The sequence below is a fragment of the Calypte anna genome, chromosome 1 (assembly GCF_003957555.1).
Source record: "Calypte anna isolate BGI_N300 chromosome 1, bCalAnn1_v1.p, whole genome shotgun sequence".
In the NCBI taxonomy this organism is placed as follows: domain Eukaryota; kingdom Metazoa; phylum Chordata; class Aves; order Apodiformes; family Trochilidae; genus Calypte; species Calypte anna.
This window is the reverse complement of record NC_044244.1, coordinates 187,070,191-187,091,772: the sequence shown is the minus strand read 5'-3', so window position 1 is coordinate 187,091,772 and position 21,582 is coordinate 187,070,191. Positions and strand designations below refer to the sequence as shown.

The window sequence follows — 21,582 nt, the reverse complement described above, 5'->3', positions numbered from 1 at the left end:
CTCATGGTGGCAGTCAGTGGCACCATGTGTGCAGCACTCCCTGGGATTTGCCTGTGGGCTTTCCAGAGGCCAATGTAGTGGTGTTGCTTCCAGGGATGTTTCTGCTATGTGCTGAATTGCTCCTTTTAGGATAAATGGGAGGATAGCTGGGTGAGTTTGGGCTCACCTCAGCCTCTTGTGCCTTGTTCCACATGGCTCGGCTTGGATGCATCTCACCTTGCTGCATACACCTACTGGTAGTGTGTAAATTAAACCCATTTTCATCCCCCCTTAGTAATTAAGGAAGAATAAGGCTCTTCTGGGGGTATTTCAGGTCTCAAAGGATCTGGCTTTGGCACATAAAACTGTCCTTCCTCGGGGGGAGGTGGATGACAGGGATTCCAGCTTGAGTCATCACACTTGAGTATGATGAGATGGATACTAGGGACACTTTTTCTACATTTCAATCTTTCTGGAGCAACTTTTTACTTCAGTTAAAAATAATAAATTCTATAATACTGTGTTTAAAAAGCCAAAAGTCAAAATACGGTTTAATCGATGCCAGAATAATTTATGGAGGAAATTTCCTCCCTGGAGGCTTGCCAAGTGCTCTATTTTTGTTGTCAGTCAGAAGGAAGGCCAGATTTTAAAATCTTATATTTCACTGAATGAAACCTTCATCCCAGTCATTAGCTGTCTGTGGTCCAATGTCAGGGATCCAGTGGCTGGTCTGTCCTGCTCCTGTTCCCTGAAATGGTTTCTCAGCACTGTCCAGGAAGATGCAGATGGAGCTGCTTTCACCAGACAGCTTGCCAATGAAGTCAGTGGTCGTCCTGCAATTTTTTGCTGAAGAAAAAGATGTGAGCAAAGCTGACTGAATTTAGTGAGCTGTTTGCCTTTTTTAATGATGTTTTAAATCCTAACCAAAAAAGGGATGATTTTTAAGCACAGGTGTTATCTGCATGTTTTAGGCTTGCTCATGGTGCTAAGGCTTTTAATAAGGGAGAAGCACTGCTTGCTGACCCCCAGAGGAGGACTGGAAGGTGACTCAGGAGCCCCACAGGATTGGAATGCCTTCTGCAGCCCCTCTTTCTCTGTATGGCCAGAGGAACCCTGTTCAGAGGCTTCTTCTTTTATTCCTTATTGCTTTCCTCTCTTCCCATTTTCAAACTCTCCAGCAGAGATCTATGTTTATTATTTGGCTTCTGTATCTCATGATCTCCATTCTTGTAGATAAAATGGGCTGGGCACAGCACAGCTGGCAGCCACGTGGCTGAGAAGGGCAGCAGCATCCAAGCTGGAAGCTCTGAGTGGTCCTTGGCATAGGCTGTCCTCAAGCAGGACCTGGGTGTTGTGTGGGAAAGGAGTGTCTGGTATGGTGCAAGCTAAAATTTTGCTGGAGAATGTTCAGTACAAGGTTCAGGTTCACAGCTCTGCCAGTGCAGATGCAGCCCAAGCTGCCACTTGTTTCTGCTGCTGGTGCTCACATGAGCTTGGACTTTGAGATGCTTGAGCTTTGCCTGCTGTGTCTCATCACTCTGTTGTAATGGTCCCACTCTCTGTTCCTTCACATAATTTTTGCTTTCCTAGGGATGCAGCAGGTTACCTCTGGCACATGACCTGGGGCCTGTGAGCTGTCCTCCTGGAACAGGTCTTGTTCTTGTCTTTCTTCCAGACAAAGAGCACTTGAAGGAGAAGGAGAAACTGGAGATGGAGCTTGCAGCCGTGCGCTCTGCCAATGAGGACCAGAGGAGGCACATTGAGATCCTTGACCAGGCCCTAAACAATGCACAAGCCAAGGTCATCAAGTTGGAAGAGGAGGTGAGGCATGGGCAACATTTCTCTGCTCTGAGGCTAGTGGTGGCTCATGATTAGGGCTTTCTCTACCCAAGTCCTGAATTTCTTCTAGCCATAGCAGGTTCTCCTGCTCCCCTTGCTCTGTCCCTCTTGTAGAGGAAATGCATAGTTACACAGTGCTGAGTCAGAAAAGCAAGAAAAGGAGACTACAAACACAGATGTTTTTACAGCAGAGCCTTCAACATGTAACAAGGAGCAACTCCAAACTCAGCTATTCGTTGGCTGAGGTGATGGTAGGACTTAACAGAAATACCAGAGTAGTCAGAAATCTGACTACTCACTGGCTTGGGATGGCAATACAAATGTGCTGTTGATGCATCCCATTTCTCCCCAAAGAATGTCAGGAGGCTTTTGGGATGTGCACAAAAGTGCAGGGCTTTGGTAACTTCATATCTGAACAGTGGTCTTAAAGGGTCTGACTGATCTGGCTGGAGGCAGAATTCCAGGATTTATAGCTACAGGTTTTATGTGAGAGCTGGAAATAACCTGTCATACCATGGGATCCAAGAACTGCCATCTGTGAGATCTTTAAGGTTTCTGTAAGGCTGTTAGTGAGAACATAGCCTTATTCAGATGGGAAGAGAGATCCCTGTAACAGAGGGCTCTCCAAACTAACAGGCAGGCACAGAACATCATCTAGTAGGTGGAAGCTGGAGTTAGACAAAATCAAAGTGGAAATAATGCTCAGGTTTAACTAGAAGTAAGAATTATTTCCTCATTATTGGAGGTCTCTCAATCTCAGTTTACCTTGTTCCTTGAGACCTTATCCAAAAGTTTTGGATATAATAACTAACTGAAAGCCTATACACTGTGGCAGATAAAGCAAGACTGAAAACACTCTCTAGCCCTATGACCTGCAAAAAGAGATACTTTAAGGAGAGTAAAATAAGCCTGTTTAAGGAGGGAGGCCACTGGTGAGGGGAAGGATGCTCACTTAGCAGGCTGGGGTAGAGGTTTGTGCTCTGGCACAGAATGCTGGCATCATCTTGAACAGACCTTTTCCCCTTAAGTGCCTCATTTCTCACCTGCACCCTCCCCAGGCCTGGCCTGGGGTGAGCCACAGGAGCCTGCTGGGTGCACAGATGCAAGGGGTCTGCTGAACAGCCCAGAAGGTCTTTTCTCAAATGTCTGCAGGTAACTTAAGTGCAGTTCATCACCTTGGAAGGATGAAGGGTGAATTGGCCTCAGTGGTATTTTAATGTTTTTTATCAGGATATCTACCATGACAGCCTTACTTAAGAGTCTGGAAGATTTAAGGTACTATGTAATAAGTGCTGCGGTGCTTGGTTCCTGACCTAGACCACTCTGATTTGCTACTTAGAAACATTTTAAAAACTCCATTGCCTCTGGTGGATACACTCAGCAGCAAGAAGAGGATCACATTAAGTTTAACTGTTCCTTTGTTAGACTAAAGCCTCCTCACCACCCCAGTGTGTTTGGGGCAGTCCCTTAGGGGTAGCTGCAGGAGCCAGCATACCTTTAATCTGTACATAATTCAATTTACACTGTTTGCCTTAAAGGCAACCAGACATTTTCTATTTGCATTTCATTACAAAGGGGCTGAATAAATGAATGCTTGAGGTGGCAATGCCTGCTCCTACAGCTGTGGCATCATGCAGGGAATGGGAAGAAGTGCTTTTAACTCCTGGCTGCTGTCAGTGTGGTATTGGCAGGTAACCCTGACTTGCTGAATATGCACAGGTGAAGGCAGCAGAAGCATAAATGCAGCTTTCCAGGCAGGTGGTGTAAGAAGCTACCCTGTGCCTGCTGGGTTGTAGTAAATACATTTGCAGACATAGGGTTCTGTCTCCAAGAGCTCTGCAGTAGCCAGTTTCTATTCTAGTCATCCAACAAAAATGTGCTTCTGCTGGGCATTGGAGCAAGGATCCTGGATTGTGGAGCTGAGGAGAGGGAGAATGTTCCTCTTTAGAGAGCTGCTAACTTGCCCAGGGCATGGTAGGTGTTACAGAGATGCCAACCTCCTGCCTGTGGCATGATAGATCTGAAGTGATTGCTTTTGAAGGGGATGCAATAATATTTGCTGGAGTTTGGCAGAGCCCTCAGCCTCAGCAAACCCATGTTGACCTGGTAGTGTTTACCTGTGGGTTGTTTGGGTTTTTTTTTTAATTCCAGAGGGAATTTGGATGAATTTTATCCTAGCTGCCCTGTTTTAATTGTTCAAGGCAGTGTCATCCAGCTCAGAAGTGCAGTTAGTCTGTAGCTGGCAGCATTTGCCCAAGCTCATCTGCTCCCTTTCCCTTGGTTTTGGCCTCTTCCATCACTAAATCAGAGATGTTTTCAACAGTCTCCAGTTTTTCTGGGGCTCAGTTTGACACATATGCAGCAGATACTGTTGAATTTTTAAACCTTCATCTTAAACCAGGGATTTTTACTATAACTTGGAATATATTGAAGGAAATACAAAATAACTTAAATGAAAATCACTGCTATTATTAACAGAGCTCTACCTCATGCACTGCTTTGTAAATCCACCCAGCTTTCTTCTACCACCAGAATGTAATTAAGTTTTAAAGCTTTTTTAAATCAAGCCTCGAGAAATAAGCAGTCACTGGTAAGTGGAATTAACATAAGATAGTGTTCTATGTAAATCTACATTATCCTGGGTGCCTGCTAGTGGAAGGATTTAATTCAAAAATATGTAGGTGGTATTATCACCACATGTCATTTAGGAGACTGCTGCTGGAATCATGTGTCTGCTCCATGCTTTGGATAGAAGACTGAATAATTGGAGAGGGCTCAGAAAACAGATGTAGAATTTATTTGGGGCCCAGAAGCTGTTCTTCACTGTGAACAATTAAAGTGAAGAGGTGGCTGAGCTTCAGTCCGTGCACATGAACATGAAGAAGGGATTGCTGTCAGCCAGATTAAATGTTGCTCTTTAACATAAGAAGAAATAATGAGATGCAGTGTTTGGGGGCTGAAGCTGAGCAAATCAGGCCATAAAGAGTTAGAGTAATTAACTCTGGAACAACCTATTTAGGGTGATAATGAATTCTCCATCTCTTACAATCTTTAACTCAAATCTCATACATATAGAATAGATACTCTATAGCTCAAATTGGAGTTATGTTCCTAGTGCAGGTATTTTTCCCACTCATCTTTACTCATATTTATTTGCTGAGATCATCTCCTTTTAGCCTTAGCTCTTCTTCATCATTATTTTCCTAATTCCTGGGACAAGGGCAGTGTTTGGGCAAGTTTGCTGATCTTGTGAATATGTGAATTGTTTCATTAAGTGCTTCTTGCTCTAGTAGATCACAATTTGGAAACAGAACAAGAAGTAATTTGCTTAAATTGCATAAGAGAGAGCCAGATTAGGCATTAGGGTAAAAGTTTTCTGGCAGTAAAGGAAAATAAGATGTGAAGTAGTTTGCAGGAGGAGGCTGTGGAGTCCCTAGCCCTGGAGGGTTTTGTAAACAGATCATATAGACACATGCCAGGTTTTAGGTAGAGTTGACACGAGTTTGCAGTGGGAGGATGGACTGGTACCTCTCCAGATGCCATCCAGCTGTTTTTTTCATTTGAGTCTGTGTGTCTCTGAAGTAGTGGATCTTACAGAATCCTGTATTTCTGATTTCAGTCCCCTTCCTTTATGGGTGCATCCTGCACTGACAAGGCCATTAGTTTAAATGACAACATTTTGTGTTTACATTTTTAAAATATGTGGGTGAATTCTTTGCCTGTGGATCAACAGGCAGCATAGAAAAGTCAGAATGGGCTCAAGAACCTCCCTATAAATTTATGAATGTGGGAACTGTCTTGCTTTGTATCTCCAACAATTTTTTTTTCTCTGGTGATGGAGGCATGTGTATCACCTCACCCACATGGGCAGAGCTGCACTCAAGTGTGAGTGTGTGAATCCTGGGGCTTACAGGGCTGCTGCAAAGCCAAATTGTGGCCGCTGTGGTACAGATGGGCCCTCCAACGCCTGGCAGGAGCTAATGAGTTTTGTTGCCAAGGAGGGACCCCAGGGGAGCCCCCTTCCCCTCTCTGTTCCACACTCATGCAGCTCAGAGGTCTCACAGGCACCTTCCTGCTGCCAAACCAGCACATTCAGCAAAAAGCCTCTGCTGTGTCTGTCCTGCCAAATCAGGAGCTCTGAGGGATGCAGTCTTCGTGCTGCTGCCAAAGACTGGTGGGGATTATAATCTCATTGATTTTCATGGAAAGACCTAGAGTCATAAGCATTAACCTGGATTACAGCAGGGCTGGGAAGGTCACACTGCCAGTCATTGGCTCTGGCTGGGGAGATAAAAAAGCTGAATTTCATGTCACCTGTGACATGGATGAATTTAGGGTGGCAGAAGCAGAATTTCAATAAAAAGCTGTGTTATTATCGTTGCAGTCAGAGGGAGGAGGTCTAGTTGAATCCAGCATCACACAAGTAGAAAGGAGAACTTTTTTTCAGAATGGGCTAAGCAGAGGATTCTGGGTGAAGGGGAGCCTCACAGAAGCAAGGGGACCCAGCACTGGTGTTTATGTGCTCCAGATGCCCAGGAATAAAGCAGCAAATTTCTCACTGTATTCCCTAGATATTTAAACACAGATATTTTGTGGCTGTAGCTCCTGTATCACAACCCACATTGCAGTTAGTTTCAATACTGATTTAAGTACTTAAAAAAGAGGTAGGCAGTAGGATAGCATTTTGGCCCTTGCCTCACCAGTTCACAGCTCACACCTCTTCAGCCTCTTTTGTTAACCTAGTTTCTCAGTGTCAGCCAGGGTTAATGTGTTTGTCTGTCTCCTGGTTTGCTTCTGAAAAACTTGATGTCTCAAACAAGGGTACAGATAAATGAGGGAGGTGTCCTAAAGGGCATCGTAGTGATCATGATGATGATCCTGAGCATTGCCCATTAACCCCCAGGCTGCAAATAGAGTCCAACTGAGACTTGACAAATCTATGTGATCCAGCATTAGAACTGATTCACCTTCCCTTTCTGAGTTAGAAGATGAAGTTGAGACTGTTTGGGGGTCTTTTGAGGTTTGTTGAGCTTCAGTTACTGTGCACTATTGCTTTCTCTACTACAAGACAGGTGTCTGTAGATAGGTAAATGTATTCAGGCTTGTGAAGAGAAAATTGATGGCAAAAAGTTGGGGTGGGAGAGGGGAACTGTTTGTCCTGAGGTTGGGACTGCAGCCCATGGGGTGAGTGGGCAGACCCTTGCTGCTGCAGCCCCATGGGCAAGTTTTTGGGTCAGCACTCATGCTGCCCAGGGATGAGGGTGCCTCATCTAGGTGCACTTGGTCCCCTTGAGCTTGCCTCTTCTTGGTGACAGATTTTATCTGGGGGTCAAGGTTTAGCACAGGCTTTGCTGCCTGTCCCAGTGCCCAACTCAGATGATGCCCAGCATGTCTGGTGTCTGTAGCCTTCTCTTCCTGAGGGCTTTTAAGTGTGTCAGCTCCTGTCATGAGCCCCAGTCGTGATATCCTGGAGTGTCACTGAGTGCCTGGTGGCATGGTAGGAGGCCAGAAGAAGTGGGGATAGCTGCTAATGGTGGTCCACTTGCAGATTCCTTTTAGGGCATGATGCTTGAGCAATCTGGCTGTAAAACTATCACAAAATCCTTGTGTCATATTTAGAGCTTCAGTAATTGCATTATATTCATAAGGAGGGCCCCTTTTTACTTGCCAGCACATCTACACATAGGCATGGCCAAGCCCTTGAGCAGGATAGAGCAAGTGGAGCACTTCTGGCTGCTGGGCTGGTACTCTGCTCCTCCCACCTTTGCTGAACAGATACATGATTGAAAAAGTGATTTGGGGTGCAGACAATGTGCTGAGTGTCACCACTCAATAAGACCCACCAGAATACTCTTATATGAGACCAGCTTGCCCAGAGAGTACCCACCAACATGATGGTTCTTGCTTAGAAACCTCCAGGGGTTTTCATGGCCAGCAGATCTCCAGCAGGTGGAAGATCTGGGCAGCATTCACTTTGAAGGGGGCAAAGCTGCCCCAGCAGTGCCTGCTGTGTCCTTTCCCTGCCCATCCGAGGGGCACCGTCCCTCCCCTGGAGGAACTCTGCAGCAAGCAGCCGGATGCACGCTCAAGCCCTGTGCAAGCTGACAGGGGCCCCTGGGTGGGTGCAGCGTGGCTCCCAGCAGTGCTGAGCCCTGTCCCCCACAGCTCCGCAGGAAGCAGGCGTACGTGGAGAAGGTGGAGAAGCTGCAGCAGGCGCTGACCCAGCTGCAGGCAGCCTGTGAGAAGAGGGAGCAGATGGAGCGGCGGCTGCGCACACGCCTGGAGCGGGAGCTGGACTCACTGCGGATGCAGCAGGTGAGGATGGGGAGCTTTCTGCAGGACCCCAGCTCAGGGCCTTCAGTGTTGCTTTTAAAGAGGGATGGGCACTTCCAGCCAGGTGCCATCTTGCTTTTGATTTCGAGTCATTGGGCTTTTCACCTAAGTCTTTTCTTCAGATGGGTCGGCTTGAACAGGGCTTTTAACTGACCTGATCTAGCTGGAGTTGTCCCTTGTCGGCGGGGTTGGGCTTAGATGATCTTTGAAGGTCCCTTTCAATCTAAACCACTCTATGATTCTAATTCATCATCTTCAGTGGAGAATGGGGGAGCTCCACAGTGAGGCTCCTGGACACAGCTGAGTCCTGCCTGCTGTGGGGCTGGAGGTCCTGGTTCTCTTGCCCAAGGACAGGGAGGGCTCTGCCCCCACACATTCCCACACATGCCAGAGGAGAACATCCTTCCAGGTTTCTCTCCAGTGATCACAGATTGTGTAAGATCAGCTCGACACCAAAGGAAGAGAGGGAAGGTGCAGTACATGTGAACATGAGATTTAGCCCACAGATTTTGGCTGATCTTTTCTTGAAAAAGCAAAGTGGCATCATGTGGATTTAAATGGGAGCAAGAGCTTGGGCAGTATTAATTCTGGACAATTATTATGTATGTAGTTTACAGAAACCTCTGTTTATAACAGATCTGGAGACAAAACAGAGAATCACTGAATATCTCAAATGGGAATAGACCCATCAGAATCATTCAGTCCAATGGTGTCATCATCTTCAGGCAATAAATTAAAACCAGTCCAGCCCAGACTGGCTAGAAGTGTACTTTTGCATTTCTATCCCCTTGTTTTATTGGCAGCCCTGTGTCCTCAGAGGGATAGTGTCATGCATGTATTTTATACACAGTTATTCCTTCGAGTAGGTAATGTTCTCTCACATTCTTCTCCATCCACAAGTCCCGAAGTCCAGTGAGTTGTGAAAAGTGGGGGAAAAAGCCTGGGGAGGCTGCAGGGAGGTTTTCCAGGTTACAGCCAGCACTGAGTGCCAAATATGCCATGGCTGGCAAGCAGATGTACTGAGTCTATCAAACCACCACTTAGGGAAAAACAGCAACATAAGCAAATCATGATGCTCTTGTAGCTCTTGAAGGGCTTACTAATATCTCTGTCAAGAATTGCATCTGCTATGATAACCCTTCCTTATTTATGAGCTATTAGTGGAGACCAAAGCAGCTGTTACACAGAGCTTGTGCTGCCAAAAAGCAGAGGGTGTGATCCTGCCAGCAGGATGATGCTGGGAAATGGTGCCATGAGCAATAGCAGGGGTTTGCAGAGTCACAAGGTGTCTGGACCTCAAAGCATCCCCTTCTGACTGGCAGCTCCAGAGCAAGGCAGGTCCCCCAGCACCCCTCTGATGGCATTGCTGTCATTGCTGCTCCCTGGAGACCCTTCCCATCTGTCTTGGCTCTTCCTTGCTGCTTTATAAGGATGCTCAGTCTTTTGCCCCATCCACCGTGGGCTTCCTGTTCCTGTCTTCTTCCAGTAGCTCTCCTCAGTTGCCTGCTTCCCAACTTAAAAAAGAAATCACTTGTGGTGTAATGAGCTAATGAAAGAACATTTGAGAAAATACAATTAAAATATTAATGAAGGTAAAAGTAGAACTAGAAGTTTCTGTTCTCTGGGCTGGATGTAGGGACAAATTGATATATTAAATAACTGAGAAGGACTATCGACGAAGTCCTTGTCTTGGGAATTCAAGCTGTGTCTGCTCATTTTGGTAGAAAATTCCTCTGTAACTTCCAGATTGCTTCATTTAAAACAAATTCTTGGCACTGTAATCAGCAACTGCATTTTAGATTGTCATAGTTCTCAAATGCCTACACCAGCTCCCTATAAAAAGTCTTAAGAAGAAAGATGCTCTGACTTCATATCTCACTTATCAGGAGAGACTTTGGGATATTTTTTACTATTTATACTTTTTGTTTTATGAGCCACAGCCCTTCAATACATCTTGTTGCTTCAAAATGTCCCTGTGTTTTACTTCAGAGCTGTCTTCTCTGAGTTATCAAAGATATACCTACTGAAATACTTTCTCATTGCACAGAAAAAAAAAACAATTTTTTTCTCCTTTTTACTGGAGTCAGCAAGCCAGACTCTCTTTTTTCCTGGCTTGTTGATAACTGAGTTCAAGTGGCAGATCTTCATTATCACTGATGCATGAGCTAGGACACAAAAGAAACCCCTTTGACTTAGCACTGCAGGCTGAGCACGTGGGTCTGGCAGAGGTTTTGACTGAGAATGAAGACGAAAGGAGACTGCAGCGTCCCAGGATGCCATTTACAGACCAGGACTCCGCTTCCATGAGATTACCTTCCAGCCAGGGTTTTGACAATATCTGAAGTGTAAGTGCTATTTTTTGCAGGAGCTGAGCTGCAGCTGTTGCTCCTAAGGGCTGTTCCATATTGCATTTCCAGAAAGCAGCTTCCAAACATGCTGTTACTCCCATCAAAGGCAAATGCTGCAGCCCTCCCCTGGTGTCTCTAGTTTCCTGTAAGCAGGAGATAAGTGTCTAGAAGGAGGAAATGTGGTTTGTAAGATGGAAATGGCTGTTGCAACCCTCGCTCTGGTTTGCTGATACTGTGCCAGGGAACTGCTTTCCCAGTGGAAGTTCATGGTGTAGCACAGATGGGAAACTGGTGGCTCTCAAGACACAGTTTTCCCTTTAGGACAGTACTGTGCACAGTGAAGTGTAACTAATCTCTTGCATTTTTAATTGAAAAAAAAAAAATCCATTTACTTCTACTGACTTCTCCCAGAGCTTCATGCTTTCCCCTGTGGTGTGGGCTCGTCCCATCCAACCTCTGCTGAGCCACAGGATGGATCTCCATCCTCTTTAACTTAGCAGCAGCAATGAAGGGAGCTTGGGGCAGCTACCCATGCCACTTAGGTACTTTAATTAATTACCTGCAACTAGGAGGGGTAAATCTTGCCTGGGTAAGTACTTTCCTCCAAGCATAGGTGCAAAGGGTTACAGGGTTACACACCCATTACTGCTTGTCAGCTTCCCATGGGAGTCACCCTGCAGCACCAGGGGATCTTCTGCTGGAAGGTTACCTGCTGCGCCACCAAAGGTATCTCCTGAGGGCAAAGGAGAACTATGTGCCAGAAGAGATAAAAATTCATGTCTGGGGTATTTTCTCAGATGCTAGGTTACGTGTACTTTTTTTTTTTCTGCTTCTATATATAAAACCTCTAGTAATAGATACCATCCATACCAAGAACTGCTTGGCTGTGGGATGAAGTCCCAGCAACATGAACATCTTCTAAAGCTTCATTGCTTCTTTTTCCTACCAACTTTCTTCTTTCCTTCCTTTCCTATTGCCTTGGAGTATCCCATGAAGCCCCTGCATATCCAGGGAGCAACTGAACCCCTGCTTCTGTCAGCATGGTCCAGACAAGCATGTACTGGGGTTGCACACACAGTCAGCCTGCCCATCCTTCTGCAACGTAAGGGTTTTAGCCTGGGGTTTCCACCTGCCCTGGGTAGGTCAGAAGACATGGGAATGTCTTGGTGCACTCCAGGGAAAATGTGGGGAAAAAGGGGCCAGCATCTCCTGGATTTGGCAAGGGGTGAATATCTGTTGCTCTTTCCACTGGCAGAGGCAAGGGAGCTACCAGGTGAGCAGCCTCCCAGAGCACAATGCCCCAGCCCTGATGGAGCTGGTGAGGGAGAAGGAGGAGAGGATCCTGGCCCTGGAAGCTGACATGACCAAGTGGGAACAGAAGTACCTGGAGGAAAGTACAATCAGGCACTTTGCCATGAATGCTGCGGCCACAGCTGCAACAGAGAGGTGAGATGGCCTTGCTGCAAGCAGGCAGCTCTCTTCATTGTGGAGACCATGGGGAATAATACAGAATGGATGTTTTCTTAAGGCTGGATTTTGCTTGCCTTTCCCTGCTGACTTGCACCACCAGGGTTAATGCAGCTCTCTGTGGTGTCAAGCCAATGAGATACAACAGTTGGTTAAGATAGGATTTACCCTTCTGATCAGGTCCAAAAGTTTATCAAATCAGACACTAGATTCAAGCAGTGGCCTCAATGACAAAGTCTCTGGCTGACAAATTACACAGCAGAGGTGAAGCAGCTTCTCCCCACTGCCCCCATGGAGCAAGCTGGGACTGTTGGTATCCATCCGTGTCCATCCCAGCTCTGTAGCGTGGTTTTTTTAACCTAGTTTTAAAAATCACTGCTTCATTAAGCTTCAGCTTAGAGGGTTCTCCTGATAGCTAACATAAGCCTCTTTGCTGCAAATTACCTCAAATGATTCTTGTCCTTCCCAAGTGTATATGATGAACAGATCACTGTCAATGTTGTAGCATCAATGCCTGGTAAATACTGGAGGACAAATAGCCCCTGTTGTATCTTCCCTGGCCTGAACTAACTTGCTTCCTTCAGCCATTCCTCGTATGTCCTAATGTGAACCCATTCCCACTGCATCTGTCTGGACTGTCTCCAGTTTGTCTGTGTCAAAGCATGGTGCCCAAAAGCAAGGCACTGCAGCGAGGCTTTCCGGTGAAGAGGAGGACAGGATAATTAACTTCTTGCTCCAGTTTCTTAGAAGCCAAATCCCTTGAAAACATCCTGAAATGGGATTTCCCTTTGAAATACAGTTAAATGCATGACTCAGAGTAATCCTTTTCTTTTGCACTCCAGTGTAGACAGCAATTCCAAAGTGTACAATTTTTGCCCAGGGAAGTTGTGGATGCCCCATCTGTCAAAGTGCTCAAGGCCAGGTTGGATGGAGTTTTGATCAGCCTGGTCTAGTGAGAGGTGTCTCTGCCCATGACAGGGGGGATTGGAACTAGATGATTTTTAAGGTCCTTTTCACTCCAAATCATTCTATGATTCTGTGAATTTCCTTGTTTTCCAATGTAGTGTGGTTGACTTGGGACCATTTTCCCAGTGAGTGAGTACCCCTGCTGTCCTTCAGGATGTGCTTATGGAGGTTGCCCACACCATGCTCTCTGTTCCATCAGCCCAGTTAATTAATGGTGTTGATGCCAAGAGTAGCCCACACCAAGATGACCCAAAGCCATCCCCTTGACAGACAACCATTGCTAGCTTGCTGTTTGAACATGGCTTTGAGGTTTTCCTTGAAAGTACCAATCCTGTGTGGAAAAGCCCCCCTCAGGCTCAGATGCTTCCCTCACATCTTGAACCCCTTTGCCAGGGACACCTCGGCCCCGAGCCACTCGCGCAACGGCAGCTTCGGTGAGAGCACCCTGGAGGTGAGGGGCTGGCAGGAGGAGGAGGAGATCGTGCAAGCCAACCGGCGCTGCCAGGACATGGAGTACACGTAAGGGACCATCGTGCTGTACCTGCTTGTCACGGGGGTTTGGGCTGGGTTCAGAGAAAACAGGATGCCCTTTTGTTCCTTCATGCATGCCTGGAAAGGATGGACTTAGCTTCACTTTGATTTAGCTTTGCGTTAAAGCAGGGATTAAAGAGTTGCCGTCATTAAACAAGTTCCTCCCTACCTTCCTGTTAAATCTTCTCTGTGCCAAAACCAACCTTCTTACAAAACAGAGGCTGTTCCACTATTAGAAGTAGGTTGGCGTGTGAGGAAGCTGAATGCTTGTTTAATCTCAGTGAAAATCCCCCTCTGGAAACAAGAGTGTCTGGTTGTAAAAGCTGAAGTTGTAATCCCACGAGTACATAATCAGCAACGTGAGGGCTTGCCTTTGCCTCGCTCTTTGTGCCTTCCCTGCTCATTATTCTTTCTAGATACACTAAATTCCAGACATCCAAGTTGTCTCGTAGTCACACTGGCATTTAGGAACAAGCCTGCAAAATTTAGCACCGTGAGCACCATTAAAAAAGATATATTTAGTAGAAGATACAAAGCAAACTTCTGGGGGTTTACTCTGACAAGCAGTCAGAGTAGAAGTCATTGTTGCAGATACTTCTCCATTTTCAGTGGACATGTGGTTGTGTAGTTCCATGAGCATTAGGCCTGGTCAGGATTTTTAATCCAGACTTTTTTCCTGGTAAGCAGTGGAGTTTTTAAGAGTAAAAATCCCATGAGAAAGTTTGTGTAGTCCTCTACATTTTTACTGAAAAACTATTTAAAATTTGTTCTTCAGTCTTGGCTTCCCCACAAAAACACCAGTCTGCAAATATGTTTATAAAAGGTGTATTTGTTGCTTGTGGAAAATGTCAGTGATTGTTTTCACTAGGTTTGTTTCCTCTTTTCCACTCACAGATGCAAACTAATCCTGCTTCCAGTGAAGTAATGGAGGTTTGCCATTGGCTTTGTTAAAGATAGATTAGGATCTTGTGTTTTCAATGCAAATTAGACACCTAATTATGAAAACTAATGCCAATATGAAGTTACCTGCTATCTCCCTTGTATGTATAGGTTTTCAAGATGCTGCATTTTAACTTTCATTGCTTTACAATATGCAGCTGCATTGGACTATTTATTGTACATCACAGTTAAACTATAGTCACCTGGCTGTCATACACATACTTTTTTTTTTTTTTAATGTGATTTTCCAGTCTTTTGGCATGATTTGGTGCTAATCATGCCTTTCTTAGAAAGAAAAAGTCCAAGATAGACGGATGGACCAGATAGTCGTGGGGTTCTTTGTGATTTCAGAGCCTTTGGGGTGTGTATGAGAGAAGTAATAAGCTTTGCTTGGCTTTGCACACTGAGTGCTGATCATTTCTGCAGCACTGAAGGAGAAACAAGAGCTCAGCCCAGATCCAAAGGGGATCTTTCTGCTCACTTCAGCAGGACTTCACTCCAGCTGACGATAGACCTGAGTGGGGGGGTTAACTCAGCCTGCCAAAGGAGGGTTTCCAGATTTGTCCCCAGTGTATTATGAGGGTGGAAATTGCCTCTATGTTTATATTCCAGTGAAAGCAGCAACCTGCAACCCAGTCAGCATACTGCCCTCATTGCTCCTGCAGGGTTGCTCAAGCCACAGCAATAGATGGATTCAGTTAACCTTGCAGAAAAGAGTTCCCAATTTTGGCTTAATACCTCGGAAAGCTGCCCATTTACCCATTTTGAACTGCATGTTTATCCCCAGAGGAGCTGATGGGAGCTCCCTTGTCCAAGTTGTTCAAAACTGGAAGTACAGAGCATCAAGGCACATACCCAGGAACCCATCCTGCTGCCCTAGGGTGGGGTGAGTTGCCCCTATGAATGCTTCTTACATTCCTGTGAGCAAAGCATTTGTGTTTTGGCAGAATAAAGAACCTCCATGCAAAAATAATTGAGAAGGATGCCATGATCAAGGTCCTTCAGCAGCGGTCACGGAAGGACCCTGGGAAAGCTGACAGTGCCAGCCTGAGGCCAGCTCGTTCTGTCCCCTCCATTGCCGCTGCTGCAGGGACACACTCACGCCAGACATCACTCACCAGCAACCAAATAGCTGAGGAGAAGAAGGAAGAGAAAATCTGGAAGGGAAGCATAGGTGAGCTCAGTTTTTGCTGAAGTTTTGGCACATCCAACACTTTGTCCTAATCCTTCTGCTTCAGTTTAGCAGAATTGCCCCTGGCCATGGCACACACACCCTAACAGCTCATTTCCAGAGCACTTCCCATGGGAAGAACGTGTATCTTTGTGCTGAAGTAAAAAAGGAGTAGTTTTTTAACCTTGCTTTGTGTCCTAGTTGGGGGAAAGTCTACCAGAAATGTTGTTTTTAACTTTGTGGGAGTAAATAACAAAGTTGAGCTAGAAATAAAGCCTGCTTAAACAAGAAGGTGAGCATCACTTGGAGTAGATGGATGTGATGTAATGCAGCAGCTAAAAAAAATGAGTGCAGGACTGTGGTTTGAGGCTACATGGGACGAGGGGCATGGGGGTTGTGCTGGGTGTACTGCTGGTATCTGCATACAGAAGGGGATGCAAGAAAGGGCAGCTGCTCTCAAAATGCATGTTTTGTAAGAAATTACCACATGGGTGTCAGAAGAAGAGCAATAGGCTGTGTCAGGGGGAAAAGCTAAGCCAAGCTAAAGGGCTGGAGACATACCCAGACCAACACCTTGTAGCTCTGAGGAGCATCAGGGGGACAGCACTTGAACCTAAGTTCCAGTTGGGATGTGACTGAACCTCATGTGTTTTCAGGGCTGCTCTTGGGGAAGGAGCACCAGGACCACTCGTCGGGACCTTCGCTGCCTCCTCCTCTGCCCTCCTTGTCCTGCATGCCCATCCCAGCACCCACAGCCTCCCACATGAAAACAGGCAGCAAAGACAGCAGCACCCAGACAGACAAAAGTGCTGAGCTCTTCTGGCCCACCACTGCTTCCTTCCCTGGCCGCGGACGTCTGGGTACCACCCCCTCACACAGCCCAGCCCCACGGCCCCCAGGGACACGAGTCACTGGTGAGAAACTGGCTGAGCTCAGCCTGACCCATGCAAAACACCAGCACCCCCAGGGCTGTCAGTGGATCTCCAGGGACACCCCAGTATTGATGGGGAGGGGTGAGGTCTTCACAGTCTGTAAGGTGGTGGGGAGGTCTCTTCAGGGAAACTAAAATCACGAGGAGAGAACTTTCACAGAATCACAGAATGTTAGGGATAGGAAGGGACCATGAGAAATCATTGAGTGCAACCCCAACTTCCCAAGGTTGCCCAGTCCGCTTTGCAGAGTTTCATTCTTGGCAGCTTCTGTAAAGCTCCACTTGCCTAGGGCAGGCAAAGTTTCCAACAAATGCAATTATTCGTACTGCCAAAGATAAAATCACAGAGTTTCACACTTTGAAAACAATCAGCACCTGCTCACATACTCAGACCTTTCTCTTTTTTTCAATTTTAACCATGGTGAGTGAAGGCACCATTCTCTCCCTAATTTTTAAAGGAAACCTGGGGGAAAATAGTAATGAGGAACTGAAGAATTGGAGGAGGGGTGAATAGTGTAGAGAAACACAATTTTCATTATTTTTGTAAGGCAGAAACTCCTGATTTGCATTCCTAAATAGGGAGACATTTATTTTGCACACATGACTTTGAAAAAGCCAGTTTCCTACACATTCATCTTGTCTCAAAAGCAGTTCTTCCCTCTAAAAAATTCCATGTATCATTAATAAGGCAAAATATCACTGTTTCCTTGAAACCCTGAGTTACTGCGTTTTGGGCAACCTGGATTGGAATTTGTTTCATGGGGCTCTTAAAATAGTCTTTCAAGCTGTTCTTGCTTGAAAGAAATTGGAGTCCTCCTTCCTGAATTTGACTTCTGAGAACTGTGATGATGAAGGTGGACACCTAACAGCATCTATCATACATTGTGATAATTGGCCATATACTGGCAAAATTATACATTTTAAATGAAACCACCCATCTGATTGTTTGTTCCTGCCTCCGTGATGTTTTAAACTCCTAAATTTTGTACTGAAGCTGAATAGGAATATACATGCCAAGAGCTAGTGTGGATCAGATGATAATTACTAACTATGGAAAGTGATGCAGACCTTTCCCAAGTGCCTGTTTCTCTCTAGGTTGCAGCTGAAGAAGTACTTTGGTCTGTATCTCTTAAAAATCAGCTTTCCTGCTGCTCTCAGGGTCTGTGCACCCCAACACACCTCCTTTCATTGTGCAGGGAATACAGCATGACATGTTCTCAGCCTTGAGATCAAATTTGGCTTTTAATACATAGGAGATACAGTTAGGATGTGCTTCGTCACCACCCCAAAAAATTGTTCTATATTTGCTATGAACAGTTTGCTGTTGAATTAGAGCTGAATACCAACTTTCCCTTCTTCTCCTTACAGAGAACTCAAGCCATGGGAAGCTGCCTGACAGCAAAGGCAGAGTGAGCAGCTTGCTCCACAAGCCTGAGTTTCCAGATACAGACATGATGGAAGTCCTCATCTGAGCAGAGGACAAAATCTCTGGGGTTTTGTGTGTGTACAGCCAGGTCCAAGATGGTCCTCAATGTGCCAAGCTCAAAAACTAACCCCAAGAAATTTGAAGAAAGACAGAGAAAGTTTGTGCCCGAAATGAAGCTTGAGTCTGAGATGTTGAGACTTTGGACAAGGGAAGAAGTCAAGAGCACTGAAGAGGAAGGTTGAAGTGAATGTCTGGGATTTTCTGAGCAGAAAGGGGCATTGAAAATGGAATGTGGTGTGAGAAGGGGATCATTGAGGGAAAAGAAAACTGCATTTCCTGGAGTAAAAAGCAGGTAGTGAAGTTACAGACTGGGTGCAGACTGTCACTCTGCTTTCCTGCCTCTGCAACTGGGACAGGCAGTAAAATCCTGGCTCTTTCCAGGCCAGAGGGAGTTTCTGAATAACCCACATGGAACTTGTGTCTTCTGCAGTATCAGTTCATTTCTCAAAAGTATTCACTGTTTAATTTTGGTGAATAATTGGTCTGTAGATGTGCATGGCAGGTTCTTGTAAGTATTTGTGTGAAGTAGTGTGGTGTGGTTTTCCTGGGTAGGCAGGTCAGGTGCCTCTTTCCTGGCTGGACAAGTATTGCTCTTGGAAAGGGATTTACAGTGCAAATATTCATGTCTTGCTGCTTCAGAGCTTGCTGAGGCTTCTTTTTTTTGTGGAAGCAGTTGTTGGCTGGAATTCCCACTGAAGGATGAAAGTACAGGGGAGGAAGGGGACCCTACTGAAGCAATCTCTTTTGCAAGGATGGGAAGGTTTCAGGAGGGAAAGTCAGAGGAGGATCCCAGCAGCTCCCCAAAGGGCTGTGCAGTTCAGGGGGGGGTTGTTTGGGAATATTTCCAGTGGAGTTAAGTGGGGCTTGCATGTGAGATGAGGAGAGGCCTCTAACTGTGCACTGGGACACAGTAGTGGAAGAATCAGCTTGTTTGTAGTAAGGACAGGGTTTGTCCTTATTTTCAGTGCCTACAGCCAAATCCTACCTTCCTTGAGCATACAAACGTGCTGTTCAAGCTGACATGGAACAAGGTATTAACAGGTGTAGGATCAGATCAGGAAGGATTTAACTGCAAAGCAAAGCATGAACATCATCTGTTTCCTGTGCTGAGCTATAGTTTCCTTTCACCTTATTTACCTGGGATGGAACATCTCTGATTTTCAGCTTAGTCCCTGATTTCTGTAAGAGGTGGCCACTGTCTTTGTAAAGCAGCCAACGTACCTGCAGTGTTAATCAGGGTATTCAGCCACCTTTTGCCTCGTGCTGATCAGGAAATTTTCCTCTTGGAGGTATTTTTGACTTGGCTTTGCAGTTCCAGAACCTTATGGTTGTACCATAAGGAAATTAGGAAGAACATTGCTCTGGGAAAAAGGCTGGTGGGATTTTATGTGAAGCTGCCTAGAGTGGAAAACTGATGGGTGCTGGGAGGAACTGTGTGCTCAGGACTGGCTCAAGGTCACCTCTTCCTGTGGGTGTTGGATCAGAGCCCCTCGCTGTGAAATCAGGCACTTTAAACTCTGCTTTCAATAGCGACTCAAATCCTTACAACCTCAATGCCTGCAGGGGCCAGAGCCCTATGCTCAATACTGCCTAATGTGTATTTAAAAAAAAAAAGAAAAACAAAATTGCTATGTTGAACCTATGCACTTATTTTTGTGTGTACATAAAGTTAGGTGTAAGGTGGTGTCACCTCCTTTCTGATTTTTGCACTTGTTAAGCAAAGTAGTGGTAGGTAGCTGTGCAGGCAAACTGTTTCAAGTATTAGCAGCTTTGTGTTGTAAAACCAAATGTGTTACACCCTTGGAAGATGTTACGTGGCTTAATATATGCTTTGTAAAATAATTTTATTTTTATGTCTAAAGTTAATTTAAGCACTGTAAGTGTTTGGAAAGGCAGTGGTGCTGAGCCCCCTCTGAGGCCCTTCCTCAAGTGTCTGTAGTGGGAGCAGGGCAGGAGGAAGGCAAAGCAAGGGAATACAGGTAAATTTCACTTCATCATTTTTCCTCCAAGAAGTAAGGATCCTGAGGTGCTTGGAAGTCCCTAAGCATTCTATTGATGTCTGTATTATTTGTTTAGATTAAACTATTTAACTCTTTGCATACAGGCAGAGAGCTGGGCCTCCAGCAGAAACAGTGTTGGATCAATGTGTGTCGTGTGGCTTTCAGTTATGTTTGGTAGTGGTGTGGCTCAGCTTCTCCAAGTCAGGTTGAGTGCAGCTCTTCTCCTCCTCCTGCTCCTCCTCCTCCTTGTGGAGACCACAGTCCCTCCAACCTCTGGTGTTCCAAGGTGTGTTAACACCAATGCTGCCCCAGATCCATGGTCACTCAAGGGATGTTGGTTTTTCTGAAGAGAAGGTCTGGAGGACCAGTGGGGTCTCCCCCCAGCCCAAGCACTAGCAGGATTTGTGTGGAGCAATACTGCCATAAATCAGCCCCTCTCAGCAGAGTGGGGCAACTCCATTTGTGCTGCTTTTCCCAGCTCTTTGAACTGTTTGTGTTTTGGGAAACATGCTGTAGCCATTCCAGGTGACATTGGTAACTAGTTGTAAAATACTGTTGTTTTTATTGTTGTTGCTTGTATAGAGAAGTTGGTGTACAGTGTTGTACAGCTGGAGGGTCATTTGTACATAGTGGGGAAAATTAAGAAAGTTATGTGTCACCCACAGCAAATATTGATATTGTTGGTCAGCCAAAGATTTCTTGTTCTTTGCTGTTTAAACTTGTGCCTTAATATTGTATATAATAAATGTATAAACATGTTTCTTTTCTCATTTTCCAGTGTGAATATATTCAGTCCTCGAGAAGGACTTCTTAAACAATTCTCTAAAGCTTTGCACACAATGAGCTAGGACTAAGTGATACCTCAGGGACTTTGAGGTTGTGTCTCCTCTGTTTTCCATAGCTGTTAATGAAAGGCCCCACACTGGTAGCTGTATGTGGGCATGAAATCAGTGGGTCTGCAGACCAGAGGAGCAAATTGAGAAGCAAGAACAGGATTTTAGCAAGATCACCTTCACCTGAAGAAAATGAGGGTGGAAACCTAATGAGGTACTGTGGTGAAGATCTGAAGATCCTTTAGCCCTACATTCCCACCAAAATCATACTCCCATTTTTTTTTCTTTAGAGTCTGGGGCTTCTTTGGCAGGTGTTGGATCATTATGAGTGAGATACCTGCATACCTTGTAGATCTGAATGTGCTTGAATTACTCTTACATCCTCAGTAAGGAATAAAAATCAAATCCCATTTCAAACTGTTGTGTGGGCAAGGAGAGTGCTGCAGCCCAGTGAAAATATTGCTCATATGTTTGCTTATGCAACTGAAATAAAGTGGAGGAGGGGAGCAAAAGTTACCCAAGTACTCTGGCTTTGAGTGAGGGAGGTTTGCTCAGCAGGCTCTCACATGCTCTTGAAAGTGTCTGTTAGAAAATTCCTGAATCAGGTCCCAGGGAGTTGCAGGCATGAAAGGCATGAGAGCCACTAAGGGCATCTCTCCCCTATGGACTCTCCTCTGCATGTCCCAACCTCCTCTCCCCAAACAGTCACACACACACTAAAAAAACCACCATGCCCTGGGCAGGAGTGTGACAGCAAGG

General features: G+C 45.6%; 1 protein-coding gene across 1 annotated transcript in view; it reads left to right on the top strand.

Annotated features, from left to right (window-relative positions):
• Positions 1–20,760, top strand: part of AMOTL1 (angiomotin like 1) — a 58,094-nt gene extending 37,334 nt beyond the window's left edge. Inside the window, 7 exon segments of the mRNA XM_030455230.1 lie at positions 1,655–1,800; positions 7,984–8,133; positions 11,755–11,945; positions 13,326–13,451; positions 15,350–15,576; positions 16,230–16,487; positions 17,873–20,760. Coding sequence (XP_030311090.1) covers positions 1,655–1,800; positions 7,984–8,133; positions 11,755–11,945; positions 13,326–13,451; positions 15,350–15,576; positions 16,230–16,487; positions 17,873–17,976 — 1,202 coding nt within the window. The 3' untranslated portion in view covers positions 17,977–20,760.
• The last annotated feature ends 822 nt before the right edge of the window (positions 20,761–21,582 follow it).